This window comes from Pteropus medius, unplaced genomic scaffold, assembly GCF_902729225.1.
Source record: "Pteropus medius unplaced genomic scaffold, Ma_sr-lr_union100, whole genome shotgun sequence".
NCBI classification, from domain to species: Eukaryota; Metazoa; Chordata; class Mammalia; order Chiroptera; family Pteropodidae; genus Pteropus; species Pteropus medius.
Window position 1 is genome coordinate 5,947,401 of NW_024349798.1, and position 19,972 is coordinate 5,967,372.

The window sequence follows — 19,972 nt, forward strand, 5'->3', positions numbered from 1 at the left end:
CTGTATGACACTTTACATTATACGTTTGTTCAAACTCATAAAACGTATATCAAGAGAGAACCCTAATGCAAACTATGGACTTTGAGTGACTATGACATTGTCAATGAAAGTTCATAAATTGTAACAATTGTACCACTCTGTGGGGGTGTTGAAAGTGGGGGAAGCTGTGCATATGTTGAGGCAGCGGGTGTATGGGAAATCTCTGCCTTCCTCTCAATTTTGCCGTGAACCCAAAACTCCTCTAAAAACAGTCTTCATAAAAATCAGTACACTTTACTAAATAAAGGAAATAGAGAGATTAAACTGGTTAGAGACCATCAGAAAGTACAAGGTGTTAAAGAGAGATTGGAACTTTATTGAGACTTCCTCCCTGATGAAATCAGAATGGAAAGAACACTGGAAAAGTTCCGCTTTGGAGAGAAACAGCAACTTTTCAGGCACGAGTACTCCTCTTGGGGGAATCTCTGGATCCTAAATTTCCCCCAGCTCCCAACCCACAACCCCATCCCCCCAAAAGTCAGAATTCTGCTTGAAATCCACTTCCACAGAGCGAGTCACAAAACAGCTCTTACAGCCCGAGCCAATTGACAGATAAGCCTACAAGCAGTTAGAGAAAAGGTAAGTCAAGGAGTGATCAGAGGAACGGGAATAGGAAAACAAAAATGGATGCAGAAAGAAAAGGGGAATAAAAAAGATCACACTGATGATGTCACCCCCTGAAAATATAAATACTATATGAATGTATTAGCCTCAATTCACCTGCTTCCACCAAAGCAATGGTGACATCAGCAGCTATGACAATGCCCATACAGTTCTGCACATTGTATTTCCTCTACTGTACTAAGAAACATAGATATGTCAAGAGGAGCTCGAGGGCAATAAGGGGCATTAAGGAGCAAGATGGGAGGGCAGACTCTTCAAGAGGGTAAATGATGGAGACATGAGGCAAGGGTTAGTTTTCGACTAGAAGAAAAGCAGTCATCAGGCCCTGGTCACCAGGCTCCTTGGATGCCCCTAGCAGACTCCTTTTCTTCTCTGGTTGGTTCTATCCTTAGAAACAATGTCCTGGAAGCTCTGGGGCCTCTGGCTTTCTTTTGGGAGGTTCTCCATCCTCCACAAAGCCAAAAGAAGCAGCCGCTGTTGCAGTGCTAATAATTCTAAGAAGCAGGAATTCCAAAGTTGCAGTTCTCTGCGTGGACCTAATCTGATCACCAATTTGCTTCCAGTGCCTAATCCTGAGTGCCTCTCCCTCTGCCTCCATCTTCGCTTTCCTCTGGTCCGGAATGACTTCCTGATGCTGGCAGGTCCTGACCCATACCTCCTGGTTGAAACTCCCAAGAGAGGCTGGCTCATAGGCAGGAGCCCATCTGCGCAGCCCTGGGCCAGGTCTCCTGGATTTGCACAGACTCACCCACTTTTCATCAAATGGCTTCTTCCCTCCAGGGCCTACCCCAATGTCCTTTGTCCCCCGCTGCCCTCCGTGGTGGCACACCAACCAGGCAGGACTCTTATAAGTTCTTTTGCTATGCCCTCCGGCATCTGTTATCTCCCTAATCTCTCTTGGACAACATAATACACACATATTCACACTGATCAGTATTCGGAGGTCCTGGCTTTCCTGCTGCGCATCCGGTGGATATCAGCATCCAGTTCAGGTGGGAAACTGAAGGTTAAGCCTTGGTTGCCACCGACACCAACTGGCTGGTGCTGGTTCTGACTCTTGGGAAATTACTCGTGAGTTTTGAGTGTTGGCACATCAGGGAATGGAGAAGAAGGGAAAGAAAAAGCCATGGTGATGAAAACCGAGAAGATACGACTCTTCCGCTGAGTGTCTCCACAGAAATGATGTGGAAACAGTCTCCTCCTAAATCCGGGAGAGGCGGGCTGCCAGAGAAGTCCCTGGTGAAAAGGAGCAAAGTCTCCATTTGTCCCCTCTGAAATCCAATGCCTTTGGGGTCCGAGTTTTCCAAGACATGCAACAGACAAAGACACACTGCAAACCAATTAACCCTCTGAGCCCTTCTGGTACTTTCACTGAAATCATTTCCAGTGAATTACTCGACTACATGGAACACTCACCTTCTTCTTGGGGCCAGTAAAGGGACCGAGCTTCCCAGATGGCTTAGAAGACCACATCAGAGAAATGGCACTGGAGGAGCAGATCCTTCTCCTAGCCTGGGAACTCTTGTTCTCTCTTAGTGTTCTGGTATCCTAAACCATTCCCCTCACTCCTTAAGGAAACAGGGAAGAAGGCCAGGGGGTAGGCTCAAAACCCAGGTTGATTCAGACCCAGGAGACTGTCCCCTATTGGAGTCAACCCAAGCTCAGGAGACAGCTGCTGGACGGGGGGAAAACAGAAGACGGTGTGTGGGAGGCAGCCACAATGGACCTGGGCAGCCCGACAGAACTCGTCTTCTCTGTTTTCCCAGTTTATAGGGGAAAAAAGGACTTCAGCTGCTTTTAGCTTATTTAATGCTTATTAATTCAGTATACACTAGAATTTAGCTGCTCTCTGTCCCTCCGAGATAGGACCCAGGAAAAGCAGGTGTGGCCTGACTTGCCTCATTCAGGCCCCCTAATTGAAGCAATGAGACAAGCACACTATAATTCACAGTTTCCACTCTCCTCCCTTGACCCACACCTTCCCCCACTGCTGGTCTCAATTAACTCCCAAATCTCCAATGCATAACAATTCTTGCCAGTGTGGCTCAAAGGGTTAATAAACCGGGACTTCTCAGACAGTTAGGACACAAGCTCATTCACCAACAAGAACCCAAGAATGGCCACACAACAACCTAGTGTTTCTTATAGCGATTCTTTGGGGTTTCGCCACACCCTGTTTTGTCACAGTTGAGAGCACCTGGATTCTTTCCAAGCCCCAGGCTTCCCAGGAGGCCGGGGAGCTCGTGGGTGATGGCCCGCTCAATCTTCTCCAGAAAGCAGCCCCCCATATAGGAGCACTGCTGGGACAGGAGCTTGAAGCTGGAAATGGGATTGATCCCAAAGAAGTCCTTATAGGCCTCGCGGTTGGGAAGGTCAAATTTGCTGACATTGGTCTTTGCCAGGATGGTCTTGAAGATGTAGAACTTATCAGGATCTTCCACAATGTCCTTAAAGACCAGCTCTCCGTCACTGAAGAAGGTCATTTTGTCCTTGTACGTCTGCAAATAGCGGTCGACCAAGAGGGCATGGATGCGGACCCGGATGGCATGCTGGCGGATGAAGGCGATCTTGTTCTCCAATCTGTTCTCGATCACCTGGTTCAGGTCTTCCAGGAGGGAGATTTCTTCCTTGAGAAACAGTTCTCGGTGGGTATCGGGCTTGTAGTCTTGAGGCCAGAAGGAGCTGACATAGACCCTTGGGGGCTCAGTGACGTTGATGAGCGGGGCCAAGCTCCAGAAGAGAGCCCCGTAGACCCGCATGAGCATCTGTGTGGCCAGGTTGTCAGCCTTGTTCAGGATGATCCTTATCTGGGATTCACGCCCCTTCAGCTGGCGGAACAGCATCTCCAGCTCCAGACCCACATCCAGCTTGGTTGGGTCAAAGACGACAAAGATGAGGTCTGCTCTGTCAATGAACCACTGGCACACGTCGTTGAAGGGGTAACCTTGGGGAAAGGGAGTGAGAAGTCAGGGTGAGCAGGCCTGAGCCCAAGCCCCTCTGCCTCCTTCCAAAACCAAATCATTCCACAGGTAGAAGGAAGTGACAGCACTGAGGATTTTCTGGGCTTCTCGAGACTTTTAAAGAATTAATTGCATATCTCCTGTCCGTTGTCAACCTTTGACCAACAACAGCCTGATCTTTGCTTTAATCTACAGTGGAATCTAAAGCTCTGGGGAAGCAAAATATTTTTTCTAAATGGATCTAGAAAGATCTGAGATAGTGGCAAAGATGTTGATGGAAAGAAGTCAGGGAATTAGAAGGACATAAAAGAGAAGTTCATCATTTAGGGGAAAGCAATGCAGACCTAGCATAAGACCCAGGCGAGGATTGGGGCTTTGTTACTGGCCAGTTAAACATTAAATGATTCAAAACTTTAGGATTTCAGCTACAAAATGATGAGTAGAAGAACGACATCTAAGTTGATACAAAGATTACTATGTTGCTACAAATACAGGAAAGCACCTAACTAAAATTCCCAGTCACATAGTAGTTGCTCAATGTATTTTCATTCCTTTAATTTCTTATTTCCAAAATGAGGAGACTAGGAATATCTGTCTTGGGAATTTTTTTACAACAGTCAACCAATAATACATACAATTATCTGATGCATAATAAGAGTGCAATACAGGTTAATTGGCTATTATAATTATTAGTGATTATATTACTACTAGTCATAAAACAGGGTTATAACCAAAATGGGAGTGACAGCCACAAGCTGAAATCTACCATCTGTTCATATATTCCTACAAATACTCTGTTTTGACTCATCTCTGCAGATATCCCTGAGTCATGACAATACTCAGTGCCCTATATCCTAGCCTAGTGTCTGCCATGCTCAAAGTGGCACTACTCTGCCATCTGAAGGCAAGCAGGCCTGGTAAAGCAGGAAGAATTGAAGCTCAGGTTCGACCCAGCCCCAAGTTAGCCAGAAGTTAAGTACAGCTGGACTGGGATGCAATTAGCCTAGGCCGTTGATCATCCAAGACAACCTGGGCCTCCCAAAGACAGCTCAGGCCCAGCATGAACCTCAAAGAGCTACTTACAGAGAAGAACAGCTTCCTCTTGGGAAAACGATCACCTCTAAATCAGATCAGTTCTTGGGGAGGTAAAAGAACAAGGTCCTCTACACCTAAGTGGCACCACAGTGACAAAAAGAAGGGTCCAGAAGGGGAGAACACATACCCTGGCCTTAGACAATGCTCTCCACATTTCCTCTCCCCTGCCTGCCTACCCCCCACTGTAGAAAACAGTTTTCTAAGACAAAGCTCACACTGTTCCGAAATGAGTGCTAAATTACCTCTTTCTTGCTGTTTGCGGTTCTCAATGATGCCTGGTGTATCCACAAAAGTGACCCGCTCCAGAAGTTTGTGGGGAACCTCGATACCAATCAGCTTCTCCAGGAAATTCTGGCCAAACTTCTCGAGGGGCGAGAAGGACCGGGCGCTGTCAGCGGCCATGACAATACCCTCGATGGTTTTCAGCTTGGGCCCATGCATGAGGACAGTGAACTCGGAGGTGGTGGGCTCAGCACCTGCACACATGGACACAAGGGTAGTAGGAACACAGTCACCTCTGAGGGAAGGGACCTACTGCAAGCAGGTGAGCAAGGTGTTTCAGGGCGGGTTCGCCACAAGAATCAGATACTATGTTTGCTACACCAGTGGTTTCTTTTTTTTTAATTGTGATAAAATACACATAATATAAAATTTACCATTTTAACCATTTTTAAGTGTACAGTTCAGTAGCATTAAGTACATTCACCTTCGCCCATGACCATCATCCATCTCCAGAATGTTTTCATCATCCCAAACTGAACACTGTGCCCATTAAACAGTAACTTCCCATTCTTACTCTCCCCAACCACCATTCTACTTTCTAACTATGAATTTGTTGACTCTAGGAATCTTATACAAGTGGAATCATATAATATTTGTCCTTTCGTGACTGGTTTATTTTACTTAGTATCATGTCCCCGAAGTTCATCCATGTTGTCACATGTATCAGAACTTTATTGCTTGTTAAGGCTGAATAATATTTCACAGTGTGGACAGACCACATTTTTTTTAGCTATTCATCCATCGGTGGATGTTTGGGTTTTGTCTACCTCTTGGCTGTTGTGAATAATGCTTCTATCAACATGAATGTAGCTGCTGGTTTCTCGTACGTGATTTTCATTATAGTGTTGGAGACATATAAAATTCTTTGGTTTTTCATAATGCTTCTATATATGACATACATTGAAATACCAAGAATCACACAAGAAGATCTCACTCTTACCTGTATAGAGCTGGTAGCGAGTGTTTTCCAACCCGAGGAGGTAGTTTATCATGGTGGATTTGCCGACGCTCCACGGTCCCAGGAACAGCACCATTGGCTTGGAGGTGATTTCTCCATCTGTGGGCAGCGGGAGTTAGAGATAGAAGTGAACTAACAAAGTTTCTCACTATGGGAGGGACACAGTTCTTCACACTGCATCGCAGACCATCCATCTAAGTAAGTTGTGGAATTCTAGCTTGGACCAGACAGCACGTGACAATAGTGGCATATCTCTCGCTACGCAAATGCAATTGCCCAGTTAAAAGATGCCAGAAGACATCATTTGGGCCTTGCACAGATCTTTTGCACACCAGTACCAGAAGGAAACCTAAGTGAGGTCAACAAACTCTGATGCAGGTCTCGCTCTGGGTGAGGCCTCCTGGTTTAGATCTAGGAGAGAATGGTTCATAAAAGGGGAGCAGGACTGCCACATGGGGAGTGGTAAAAACTATTCTATCTGAATTGGTAACAGAAAAAAGGGTATGAAAGAGGCTTATACAACCTTGGACAGCCTGGACTTGGGTGCTGCCTGTTACCAGCCTCCCTCCCTTTAGCTGTGCCTCTTGAAATCCCACTGGAGGCTCAACCCAATCCTGGGCTCTGGGGCCAGCCTAAAATATTAGCCTCCAAAGTCCATGACATATTTGCTAGGTCCCAAGATTAAGCACTGACCAGGCAACTTTTGGGTTCTTGGTCCCTGTGTCCAATATTGGGGAGAACACCTGCCTGGGTCACTAAGAAGAAAAAGCAGAGTTTTCAAGGGCTTTCAGAACCAGCGGGCAGGAAGGGGAGGGGAAGGGGGAGAGGCTTGCAGCATGGGACCGGCCACTCTTGGTGCTGGGTTTTGGGTCCCAGCTCTTTTGACCCCTTCTCTGAACCACAAAGGGTCAGCCCTGAATAATTTAGTGCCTAAAGTCCTCTGGATCTCTCAGTCTTCCCAAGCTTGGCAGACAGGCCTCAAAACAGTAAGCACTTCACTTACTTTTTTTTTCATTTATTTTTTTCCATTTTATTTATTTCTTAGTTCAAAAATCAAAGTAAAGAAAGGTCCAAAGTGAAAAGTCTAGCATCCCTGTCCCCAATCTGCCTAAGTCATAACAGTCCCTACATATTCTTTCAGATATTTCCATGCATATATAAGCAATATTCCCTATCTTTTTTATAGAAGGAGTACGGTATTCCTCTTTTTCTGCACCTGCTTCTTGATGCACTGGTTTTCTTTCTCTAAGGTGAAACCAAGTCTTAGAAGACCAAGATGGTGTCTCATAGGTGACAGGCACAAATATATTTCCTGAAAGCAATACCATGGCCCTGCCCCATGAGTCGCTGGTGTCTTTGTGGGTGTCAATCCCTAGCTCGGGGACAGGAAGGGACAGGCAGGCTGAGAGGGTGGCAAGAGTTCTCAGTGACAGCCACGAAGATCCTACAAAAAAGTCTCCATTACCCTAGCCCAGGGGACGCCAAGAGGAACTGGACCTTCAGCCACAGCTGAGACAAACCACCACCAGGGCTTTCCCAGGCTGCTGTTTCAGCCCTCTGCAGCAGGGGGCGTTACTGGCACATGGAGGAGGCTGCAGGTAAGTCACTGAGCAGCAGGGGTTATTCAGGAGGCTGCCCAAGGGCACAGCGAAGTCCCAGCACTGTCGGGAAACTAAGAGAGAGGAGCCAAGCCTGAAAAGTGAGGTCAGGAGTCAGGAACGCCCTCCCTGCAGAGCACCATTCTCTCTGGGCAGTTCGAAGCCTCCAGGGCCAAGCCACTAGGTCTGAGGGCTGCAGAGAAGGCAAGAGTAGAGGACCAGAAAGCATCTGGGAGACTGCGACCTCACACCAACACCTGCACTTCCTCTGTGAGGCCAAAAAGGATCGTTTGCTCTTAGGCTTGCAAGAAACAGTAGAGATACTTGTGAAACAGCATTCTCTGGAGGAGAGAGTTACAGCCGCTAGTTCCAGCTGTATGATCCCAGATAGCCTAGCATTTCTCTGGTCTTTCTTCTGGAAAGCAGGAATAAGGAAAGTATATCCTATAATACCCCATCCACTGTATAGTCATCGAGAGCATCACATGAGATAATGTAGAAGTAGCCAGTTAACACAGAAAACTGTGTGATACTTGACCATTCAAACAAGTATATACCATTGTTAACGTTTTCAAAGATGAATAATATTTTAAAAAGGCATTCCTGTAGGGGAACAAGAGCTCTCATATCCTGTCATTGTGAGTATAAATTGGTACAAGCTAAGGCAATTTGGTAACCACTATCAAAATGTTTAATTCCAGTGTTCCCCTTTTTAAAAATGTACTCTACAAATGTACTTGCATGAAATATGTAACGATTATAGTAGTATTTATAACGTTTTTTTAAAAACTGGATGGTCAACACCTTGTTTTCCATGATAGGGCGGTGGTTACCCAGTACGGTGCATCCATGCAAGGATTAGAAAGGGCAAGGGGAGGTACACACACACACACACACACACACACTTACACACACACACACGCACATACAGAGTTGTGTGATATGATCTCATCTTTGTAAAACAAACAGAAAAAGACACACTTGCATATGCTCATGTATGCAGAGGAAATGTATTCATGAGAAACTTTAACAGTGGGAACCTCAGGGAGTGAAATTAGAGAAATTGGAAATCAAGAAAGGGATTTTTACCTTCGATGTATACTATTTTGCATTATTTGAAATTTTTTTTTTTGGCAGCAAGTATACTTCACTTTTATTATTTTGAAAATCAATTTTTAAAAGAATCCAAGCCCAAGGGAAGCTGACCAGGAGGAATGAACAAGAGGGGAAAGGATCCAAGCCAATCGGGGGACTTTAAACATGATTCTGTAAATGAACAGGGAGCCTGTGGGCCCTTGAGCACGCAAGGGATCGAAGTTCACTTCATTACCCTTGGAAACCAAAACTGTACTACTGACATGACTACTTACAAATGAAATGCTCTCCGGAAACCCCTGTGCAAACTATGGGTCACTATTACAATGAAAGGGTGGTTCACATGACTGAGGGCTCCACCCCTCCCCAAGAACTAAGGATTGCTCAGCTCCACGTGTCCTTGAGCCCAGTGTGTAAGGAGCTCAGGGGCCGCGTAGTAAGCACAAGGGACTGTGGATGGGTTGGAGGTGGAAAGTGGAGGCCCTACCTCGGGACATGAACTGTACCTGTGATCTCATGCTGCCGAAGCTCGTTGTATTTGTAAGACTGTTCCAGGGGTTTGATGGACGAATGGTAGATCTTTCGAAGCCGCTGCAGCACCACTGGGGGCAGAGAAGGAGGAAGAGGGGGCATCAGGTAGGGTGAGCTCCAGACAGCTGACCACTGTGGACCAGGCCACTTTCCAGGGCAGCTCCAGCCCCCCGCCTGGTGGGAAGCAGGGGCCCTCTGCAGCCCAGTGACTGTGCTGTATTCAAGGAAGGAACTAGTCCATATCCCAGCCCTCAGAAATCTTTAAACCAGAGGCATTCCCTCCCCATTCCCCAAAGCCTCCTGGCTTATTTCCTTTTAATCTAAGGCTCCCCTCTATCCCCTCCTCAATAGTGTATTAAGCGTGGCTTCAGCCTGCAGCTGAGGCAGATGAGAACCCCATCTCCTCCTCTCTGCCCTCTACCTCTACTTGCGCTTGCCTTAGGCTCAGAGGGCAAGGAAAGCTAGCACTGAGCAGGCACTCAGGAAGGCCACCCTGGCCTCTGGCCACACTCCCTCTGCACTATGTTCTGGGAGTATATAGACATCTCAAGTATCTTCTTGAGAAAAGCATGGCTCCAGGGAGAAGCTACTCCTGGGGGTGAGGCTGGGAGCTCACCGGGTATTAGGCACAAAATGGGGAAGAAGGCCGGAGGGTCAGGCTTTCCTGAGCCCGCCCCTCACGTGTGCCTCCTCTCTAGCTGTGTGCCACAGCAAAGCACTGCCTTGCTCTGAGCTTTCGCTAACTCTGCAACTTAGAAGAGACAATAAGCCCTGCTGAAAGTGTTGAGTTATAACGAGGAGGAAATAAAATATCGGGCATGAAGGGGCTTTAAAAACTATAAAAATCAAAGCAAATGTGATGAACTCTATTAACGCTCCCTCCCAGGCCACAGCGTGGAGGCTGTCACTGTCCCCAGATGCAGCACTGAGATTTGCCTTCTACCCTTTCGCTGGTCCCTCTGCTTGGATTGCCTTTCTTCCTCCCTATCAATCTAGAGCCACCCCCGGCCTTGGACCCTGATCACAGAGCCTCCTCCGAGAAGCCCCCCATCTCCAGGACTCTCCTCCCTGGGGTGCCTGCCAGCCTTAGAGCCCCTGCCCCTGAGGCCTTCCCAGCCCAAACCCCAGCCCCAGGCCTGGCTCCTTCTTCCTCTTGTTACCAGAGTAATCATCAGCTGGTTTGTCCTCATCCAGCATCAGAGTTTTCTCGATGTGGGAGCGATCCCTCAATGGGGCTTCTTCACTCACATCCTCCGCCTCTTCTGGGGAGAGAAGCAGACAGCAGGGTTAGGGTAAAGTTAAAAGCCAGCCTGGCTCTAAGCCCCCTCAACATGGGCAAGGGTGGGGCCTTGAGGTGTTGCTGACCAAGGGCTTGCCAAGTTCAGTTGAACAGAGTTCTGTCTCTAAGAGGGACTTTGAAAATCCAAACTCAAATTCTATAAAGCTCTGCAATCTGTTTTATGTATTCAACAAATACTGACTGAGCACCTGTGATGCGCCAAGCACCGAGCTTTGTGCTGGGAATACAGTGCCCAAAATAGACACAACTGCCCTGTGGCATTTTCCTACAATCTAGTGAGTGGGGGGAGATCATCTTAAAAGCAAATAATGACAAATGATGATGTGGCTATGAAAGGGAAGATTCCAGAAGCTACGAGGGCCTAAGAAGTGTGCCTAGGTAGTCTTAGCAGGGGTTCCGAAAACTTCTCTGAGGGGCTGCCTGTGACCTGAGATCCACTGTGCGAGGACTTATTTAGGTGAAGATGGGGACAGGAGCAGTTCAGCAAAAAGCAGGAAGGGTGGCTAGGCCTCAGTGTGTGAGGGGTTCATGCTGGGGGCAGGAGAATTCTACAGGGGCTGACCATGCATGGTCTTAGAGCGGTGGTCTCCAACATTTTTGGCATCAGGGACTGATGCTCCTATGAGAATCTAATTAATGCCTGGTGATCTGAGGTGGAGCTGAGGCAGTGATGCTAGCGTTGGGGAGTGGCTGCAAATATAAATGAAGCTTCGCTCGCTCCTCCACCGTTCACCTCAAGCCGTGTGGCCAAGTTCCTAACAGGCCATGGACCAGTACCGGTCTGCAGCCTGGGGGTTGGAGACTCCTGTCTTAGAGGACCATAGGAGTCTCCATTTCATCCTAAGAGCACCAGGAACCAGGAAGAGGTTCTAAGCAAACATCTGACCTGATCAAATGAGCATTTGATCAGATTTACAAGGCTTCCGTGGAGCACAGGCTGAAGGAGCTGCTGTGGAATGGGGAAGGGGGTTAACTGTTGCTTCTGACCATCAGGAGATGCCTGTAACCAATGTAAAGCGAAGCACAGGGAATATGGTCAATAATATGGTAATAACTATGTATAGTGCCAGGTGGGTACTAAACTAGTCAGGGGAATCACTTTGCAAAATATATCTATGTCTAACCACTATGCTGTACTCTTGAAACTAATATAAAATAATGGTGAATGTCAACTGTAATTGAAAAATCAAAAAGTGGGGGGAAAGGTGAAAGGGAATAAGAGGTTTAAATTTCCACGTATAAAACAAATAAGTCATGGGGATGTGGTGCACAGAATAGGGAATATAGTCAATACTATTGTAATAGTGTTGGACAGTGTCAGAGGTTGCTGGACTTATCATGGTGATCACTTCTTTAGGTATATAAATGTTGAATAACTATGGTGTACACCTGAAACTAAAACAATATTGTGCGTTAGTTATATTTTAATAAAAATCTTAAAAAAAAAAAAAAAAAAAAGATGCCCATGACCACCTGCAGGTTGCTGAGGTGGCTATTTCTACCTAGGCTGGTTGCACAAAGGATTTTAGGTGATTAGATGTGAGATGGACTTGGGACTGTGGGGCAGAAGGAGACTAGTTCTACCAGAGATGGAAGCAGAGAACTGATGTGCCTTGTGGAACATCTCAGGACTCAGGCAGCCCTGACCGCAGACCCAGGACAGAGAGAAAAAGGAGGGGGAGGGGCTGGCTGCAGACCCGCCCCCTATGGAGGGTACAAGTAGCTGGCAAGCGGTATGGAAACTGAATTCTTCAGGGAAACCCATGGGGAAGCCATTTTGGAGGGTAAAGACTGATCCCAGTTCCTCTGTCTATCTTAAAAGCCCAGCTCTTTGTCCAGGCCAGCATCCTCAGTGGATGCCGCCATGGGTGTCCTGGCCATGCCTACAATGTGATACATCGCCAACATTGTCCATTGGCTTTGGCCCTGCCCTCTCCCTTCCTTGTCCCTCAGTCCCAAGAGGGTGACTGCTGCTGCTCCGAGTGAACGTCTGCGGGATATCACTGTCACAACCAGCCTGAGATTTCTTATCAGGATCCTGACCCCAGTCCCACTTCACCCCACCTGACATGGCCTAGTCTTCAAGGGGAGGCCCCAGGTGCTAACCCTACTGTGATTCCCCACAGGGGGCTCCCAATCCACTCCCCCGCCCATATATCTCTTCACCAGCCTGCACAGGGCCTCAAACCCTGCCGCCATGTCCCTTGTCCTCCAGGTTAAGGCACTGGTCCATGTTAAAGTACTTCAGGGACCCCAAGGGGCAGGCCTCCTGAGGGCCTAACTCAAAAGTAACCGGGGTCCTCTGGGCCTCTCATCAAAGTCCATGGTGCAGCCTCTCACTGGGTCCCTCCAAACTGGGAAGAAGTGGCTCAAGGGAAGCCCAAAGGCACCCCCTGGGCTGGGTACCCTGGACAGGGTCTCCATCCCACAAACCCAGGCTGGCTGGGGCTTTCCCGCCCCACCCTGTCCCTGCCTGTCCCACTACATACAAGACTTCCAGGAAGAGTGCAGCTGCCCAAGTGCCGGAGCAATTCTGGGGTCCCCTACCCTGAGGCCCCTCCTTGGGCTCCTCTGCCTCAGCCTCTGAGGCCTCGTCCCCCTTGGACCCTGGATTTGGTTCCTCCGAGCTCAGCTGGGCCCCCTCGTCCCCATTGCTTGGGGTTCCTGCTGCTTCCTGGGCTTGCCCCGCTTCCTGGGCTTCCCCTGCTTCCTCGGAGGCGCCCCCTGCTTCCTCTGAACTAGCCCCGTCGTCGCCGCTGTCCTCCTCGGATTCTTCTTGGGATGAAACTCCTTCCTCGCCTCCGCTGTGGCTGCTACCCTCTTCCTCAGAGGAGGCCACCTCTGAGTCCTCCTTGGACACCCCTTGGACCTGGCCCTCTGGGGGGTGGTACTCCTGGGTGTCCCCTGTCTCCGTGTCTGGGCTGGGGCTGGGCTTCCCCTGGTCCTCAGGCCCCTCCCTGGCTTCTGTGTCCACCTCCATGACTCCATCTGGCCCTTCTGGTCCCCGATCGGGCCCTGGGCTGCCCTCGCCTGCCGTCTCGGGCATGTGGGCCTCCTCGACCGCCAAGGTAGGAGAGGCCCCTGTGCCTTCAGGCTCTGCAGCCCCAGCTGCTGCCCCCTGCACGGGGTTGTCCCCTAGGACCTCCTTGGCTTCCTCAGGGATCGGGTGGCTCCCAGCCTGTCCTTCGGCCTCCTCTGCTGGGCCCTCTCCCGCACTGAGCTCAGGTCTCCCCTCTTCCCCGGTTCCTTCCTCCCCTTCTGGAAGGTGGGTGCTCGCTCCTGGTGGCCCCGCAGAGTCCCCGGGGGGAGCTGACTCTGAGGCTGAGGCATTGGAGAGGCTGGCTTCAGGGTCAGAGCCTGGGCCGGGGGCGATGGGGGCCCCAGCAGCAGTCTTCTCTGAGCTCTCAGCCTCCCTGCCATCTGGGGAGTGAAGGAGCAGGTTCTTCTCTCGAGGGGCCGCCTCTGCATAAAGCGCCCTTTCCTTCTCCTCTAGACTTGCATCTCCAGCAGAGAAATGATTCTCCAACAAATTGCCAACATCTTCTGTGCCACCCGAAGCGGAAACTTGCAGTTCTAAATGGTTAGAACACGATTGGTCAGTTTCACAGGGTTGGCACTCGCTTTGCTTCTCAAAAGAGTAACTCAGCCTAGCTCTCATCCACCAAGAGTGAGGTGTGAACCTGGCATCAGTGGCACCTCCCTCCCTGGTTTTCATAACTGCCCTGTGCAGCAAGCAGTCAGGATGTTTTTCCATCCTCTTCCCAAGACTCGGAGGCCACGGCTAGAGGTGGTTACAGAACCACTCACTGTCTGTCACTGCAGGATTGAGCAACTGCCCCACTCCCAAGAAGCCTGCCCCTGACTCTGAGTGAGCCTCTCACTGGGTCCTGATGACTGCGTAGGGACGGAAACGGGTGAGCCCTTCCAGTCCTTCCTCAACCTTGCCCCAGGCAGGCAGGCACGTGCAGCCTGGCTCACCAAGAGATCTTTCCAAGATAGGAGAGATGCCCTGTCAGTTCCTAGAGTCATTAACCAACATGCTTTTTATACTGCTATCAGCAAAGGCGTGCAAACAGGTGTGTGCAGGCCAGATAATCTTAGGTTACAGGGCAGAGTACTTAGGGGATTACTTGTGGCTCTCGGCCTTATTAAGTCACACATCCAACTCTGTCCCCTTAAGGGCAGGCATTTGCTGGCCTTGCTACCTTAGATTAGAGGCGACATGGCCTAAGGAGAAGACATCCAAAACGGGAAGGGCCAGGGCTTCCCAGTGGCCTTAGCCAACCTCTCCTGAGGGGATCCCCTTCTAAAGGCTGGTCATTTTAACAGGAAGCTGAGGACACAGGGAGCACAAGGCAGGAGAGAGCATGATAGGGGCCTAGCCTGTGCTGAGACCTCTGTCAAGACAAGTGTCATTTATTTGGAAAATGGAATCAAAAGAAAGGGTTATGCCTATCCCTTCTGCCCCCTCCCAGTCAGACTGGGACCTGTTTAAGGAGGAGGCCCTCAGTAGGGGAACACTGCTGGGTCTCAGGGATGAAGGACCACAGGGCCCTGCCTTGGGGCAGCTGAGACAAGCAAAAGAGTCCTTGTGAGTCAAGGCTCCCTTGACTCACAAGGACTCTTTCTGAGGAAGCAGCCTCCCACCTCTCTGCTGGGTACAGACACCCCCCTCTCTCAGGCTATATAGCCTAATAGTCCCATCTCTGCCTCAACAAAGAAAAGCCACCTCTTGGGGTACCCCTTCTGCCTCAGGGTACCCATACACCTTGAACCCTAAAAGCTGGGGCAGTCTCCAAGGACCAAGAACAAATATTTTCTCATTAGTCCCCACAAATACAACCTGCTATCAAATTCAGAAGAATGGAAAGTTTGGGTGCCTTGTATTATAAAGAAGCCCTGCATGTTGATATAACACCTCCCCAAGCACTTTCCCACATGTGACAGCGACCAAACCTCCTTCATTACTGTCATCCACATTTCAGAGCTGAAGGTCAAGAGAAAGCCTTTGACTTGCCCGAGACACAAGGTGACTGGAACCCAGAACTGTCCACTTCTTGTTAAGGCCTTATACGCCATGATGTATATAGGAGAGCACAGTGGCACCTTTTCCCACAGGTACCTCGCCCCTCCCTGCATGCACCTTCTCTCCAGGCTCACGTCTGGATTGTAGGAACCAAGGGTGAACTCTCCCTATGTTCCCAGGGCTGGGACCCTCCCTGCCTGACCCATGGAAAGTGCTAGAAAGAGGTCCATGGTAAAATTTGGGTACAATAAGAATTCCTGGTCTCTTAGTGGGGGAGCTGGAGGTTACTCATTAAAATTTTTTTTCATTACCACCTATATGTCCTTTGCCTGCATCTCCATCCTCCCCATCACCACCTTCTGGAGAAAAATCTATGGCAGGAACTTGGTTTAAACCAAGGAGACTAAAAAGTCCTCTGAGCAGCAAGTTATATATCATTTGAGATACATTTGTATAATTAACTATTCAGTGTGCCAGGTAGTGCTTAAGCACTTTATATATAAAACAATTTACTTGATCTTACTCAACTTACTGAACCATACTTGCTTATGTAAAACAAGTCTTACACTTATCCCTGTTTTACAGATGAGAGGACTGGAATCAAAGCCACTGAATGCCTTGCCCATCACAGAGCTGGCAACTGGCTGAGTCCATTTCACTCCAGAGTTGCAAAGGAGGTCTCTTGACCCTAGAGGGGTCCTACACCTGTACTACTCAGAATGTGGTCTGGGCACCCACAGCATCGGCACCACCCAGGAACCTGGTAGAGATGCAGACCCTCGGGCCCCAACCTAGACCCACTGAACTAGAATCTGCATTTTAACAATTTGTTTTCACATTACAGTTTGAGAAGTGCTGGTCTATACCACCTGATAAAACTGCCTCTAAACCAGTGGTTCTCAGAATATTGGAACCACCAGGCTCTGGGTTGCACTCCTCCACCCTCGTCAAAGGCTCTGGGTGAATTAAGGTATATCCCCAACATCGGTACTTTAACAAAAAAATTCTTAGGTAATTCTAATGTGCAACCAAACCTGAAAAGTGCTGTTTAGCCAATAATCCTGACTCTGAGGCTTCTGCTCTCAGCCTCTCCCCACTTGTGTGCCTACTTGGGGCTCCTAAGTTGGATGTTTCATCCAGAGCTTGACATGTGACCTTTGAATAGCAGTGGTCAAGGCTTCTTCTCTGGGGAGCACTTTCCTCAGGCCCCTGTTGCCCTCTACTGATGATGATGATGATGATGATGATGATGATGGTGGTGGTGGTGGTAATGATGGTGGTGATGACTGTGATGGTGAGTGGTAACTGTGATGGTGGTGATGGGGATGGTGGTGGTGGTGGTGATGATGGTGGTGATGACTGTGATGATGGTGATGATTGATTGACTGTGATGGTGGTGATGACAACTGAGTCGACCATCTATGGCATTTCTAATATTCTTAAAACAACCTCTGATCCTGATGGAAGTGAGAGGGCTGCACAGCACCAAGGGAAATGAGGACCCCAGATTTTGGGGGTTTACCATGACCTTTACAATGTTGTGTATTTCCACTCCTATGCCCTAGACAGGAAATCAAGTGTGTGCATGTGTGTATCATATTTGCATCTTTACTCTTCTCTATTTTTTACGACTTAGAACCAACCTGCTAAGAAATATGGAGTGAAAAAGACAGAGGGTGATGGCTTAATGCCCTGTGACCTTCCTTCCCAGGCTAAAAATAACTTTTCTGACACAGTCTCTCAATGAAACGAGCTGTGCCATTGGGCCCCAGAGCTCAATCCCCAGGAAGCAGCTATGCCATTGGGCCTGATCTCTCCTCTGGAAGGCACAGTCAGAGGCTCTGAGAGCCTCTGATTAAACTCAATTCAATTATGTGAAATCAAACTCAGTGTCTTCCCTCCCTCCCTGACCTCCCTAGCATCTTGCTGAAGCCCCTCATTGGCCCCTGGAGGAGAAGTGGAGGAGGGCGAGAAGACCCAGGACACCCTAGACAGGTTGAGAACCCGGTAAGATGAGTCTTGGCCTACCCCAGGACATGCAGTACTATACTGTATTTGCTGCTGCCAAGGCCACCGCCCCGGCCTCACACAAGCCTGGGCACTTACATCAGGGCACAAGAATAGCAAGCCCCTAGCTCAAGCCCAAGACCATGGGAAGGCCCATGTACCTGACAGGCTGTGCCCTGAGTAGAACATAGCATACACCAGTTCTGCTTTCTCTCCTGACACCCCCTCTACCATCAGTCTTTCTTTGAGGGTCAGCCCTCAGCTGCTCCCCCTACCCACAGCCTCAGCTATAGTCCAGGCTCGGTCCCTCTTTTCTCTCTCCACCACCAACCAAACACCTGACTATTTCCCCAGCTTCTAACTTGTTCCAAAGAACTTTTCACATGGACTCAGAGAACTGTGTAGTTTCCAAGGGCCATGGTAGGTCCAACTGCAGAGGAAAAAGCTCTGACCAGAGTTGTGACAGAGCCCCAGTTCATGGCTCTCAGTCTAGGGTTCTTTCTGCTCCCAAGTAGTTTGCAAATCATGTCTCATGAAGGGCCAGGGGTCCATGGAAGTGTCTAGTGGGTGAGGGAAGATGAACAAACTGGGATTCAGCCAACTCTTTTGTACTTTCTGCCCAGCAGCCCTCCTTGAGTCTGTCTCACTGCTTAAAGAGGGGGGTAGGTGGTTGACAACCACTGCTCCTGCTTCCCCTGCCTCTTCCCTAAAAATTCCTCTATCCTTCTCTTGATCATTTTCTGCGAAATCCCAAGGAGCGCCCCCTTACAGCATCTTTTCACTTTGCTGATCTACATGTGCCAGGGACTGAGATAGATGATATTTTGTCTCGACGCAGAACTTCATGCTTTCTAAAATTGTCTCATGTTCTTCTTTCATCCTCCTAGCAGCCCTCAGAGGCAGGGAAAGCAAGAATTATTAACCTCTCTTGAAATAAGGAAGCGGACAAAGAAAAGTCAAGTTGTTTGCTCAACAAGCCATTCCAGGGATGGGCCAGAACTCAGGCCAAGAAACAAAACAAAGCTCCCTGGCCCACGTGGGGGTGGCATCTGAGACCTGAGAGCTTTCCAAGCACAGATGCCCGGTCTCCAGGGGTGAGTAACTATGAATCCGGTATTTTACAAGATGACTCTAATGAACACTAACATTCAAGAACCAAGCTCTGAGTCTCCCTCAGTACCAAGTATCAGGGAGTCTCTCTTGAGATTGAGGAAAGAGGGGTCTATTCAGAATAGAGTTTTGTTGATCTGTGTTGAGCCTACCTTATGGTGCTAAATTTATTCTGCTTTGGTGGAATACAATGCAAACTCAATTCCAACCTGTCTAAGTCTCCTTAGCACACAGTTCTGAGGATCTGCCAAGATTATTCCTCAACATGACTTCTCATCTGTTTGACTGAAACTACTGAGTCCAAAGTCACACAGAGGTAAAATACCTTTGACTGTTACACACAATTATGCAAATGAGTCAACAGTAATAAAGCCCCAGGGGTACAATCACTTTCCAATTCTACCCCAGGACATATCTGTCCCAAGGAGTCAGGAATACCAATCTTGGTGTCCAGGGAGTCCCACATCTGTCACCAGGCTGCCTTCCACCTACTTGGACATATCATCGGCCGGGCCTCAAGTACAGCTAAAAGCACTTCAGAAACAGTGTTCACAGAGTCAGAGCAAGCACACCGATTCTTCCATGTTCTAGACCTTGTCTCTAAACACTCCTAACTGGGCAAATGGTCAGCACTTCTTTTGGTATCACATTGTTTCTTGGCCTTATTTACAGAATAAATGCTCACTCAGAGTCTCTTGTTCTTTCACTTCTCGGATGAGACTTCAGATAGCTTTGCAGATGTCAGTGCTGAAAAGGACCTCAGAAGGAAAGTGCTTGTGAGAGGCTAGGGTTGCCCGTATCCTCTGAGGACACTTGAGACCTTCTCTTTCACCATTCTTTCACCAGCCTTTACCTCTTCCCCCCAGACAAGAGGACCAGGGTGCAGTGAACAAGGCAGCCACTCTTGGAAGGTCCTTTAGCCTCCTACCCAAACTCCTGAAGTCAAGGCTAATCCCACCAGGACATCTTGTCCCTGGCTGGACTCGAGCCCAAAAATGATTCACCCATGAGACAGGATACAATGACAAAGGCACCAGTAAGAGAGAACCATGAGGTTGGGGGTCAAAAAGGACCTTCTCACAGACTCACTAGTTTGATTTCACCGATGAGGATCCTAAAACCCTAATGAGTGATTGCCCCAAGGCCACAGGGCTAGTTAGGCTAGTTAGCAGCAGGCTGGTTCTAGAACGCAGCTCACCGCCAGCTCCGAGTCCCGTGAGCTTTCCCAGCACCTGGCCACTGCCCCTGCCAGATATGAGAGGGGCTGTGTTGGCCTAAGAAGGACAACGACTTCTTAGTTTACCTTCCCCTTCCTCCCTTTACAAAGGATGCTTAAGATTTCAAGAC

General features: G+C 48.8%; 1 protein-coding gene across 2 annotated transcripts in view; it reads right to left on the minus strand.

The window, feature by feature from the left end:
* Window positions 1–334: 334 nt before the first annotated feature.
* Window positions 335–19,972, minus strand: part of SRL (sarcalumenin) — a 45,584-nt gene continuing 25,946 nt past the window's right edge. The window contains exons 2-7 of one of the 2 annotated variants that reach the window (XM_039885189.1): window positions 13,030–14,055; window positions 10,343–10,444; window positions 9,158–9,253; window positions 5,941–6,057; window positions 4,961–5,194; window positions 335–3,607 (exon numbers count right to left, since the gene is read on the minus strand). In XM_039885189.1, coding sequence (XP_039741123.1) covers window positions 2,796–3,607; window positions 4,961–5,194; window positions 5,941–6,057; window positions 9,158–9,253; window positions 10,343–10,444; window positions 13,030–14,055 — 2,387 coding nt within the window. In that variant the 3' untranslated portion in view covers window positions 335–2,795. The remainder of the gene's footprint in view (window positions 3,608–4,960; window positions 5,195–5,940; window positions 6,058–9,157; window positions 9,254–10,342; window positions 10,445–13,029; window positions 14,056–19,972) is intronic. The other variant, XM_039885190.1, reaches the window with a different exon arrangement.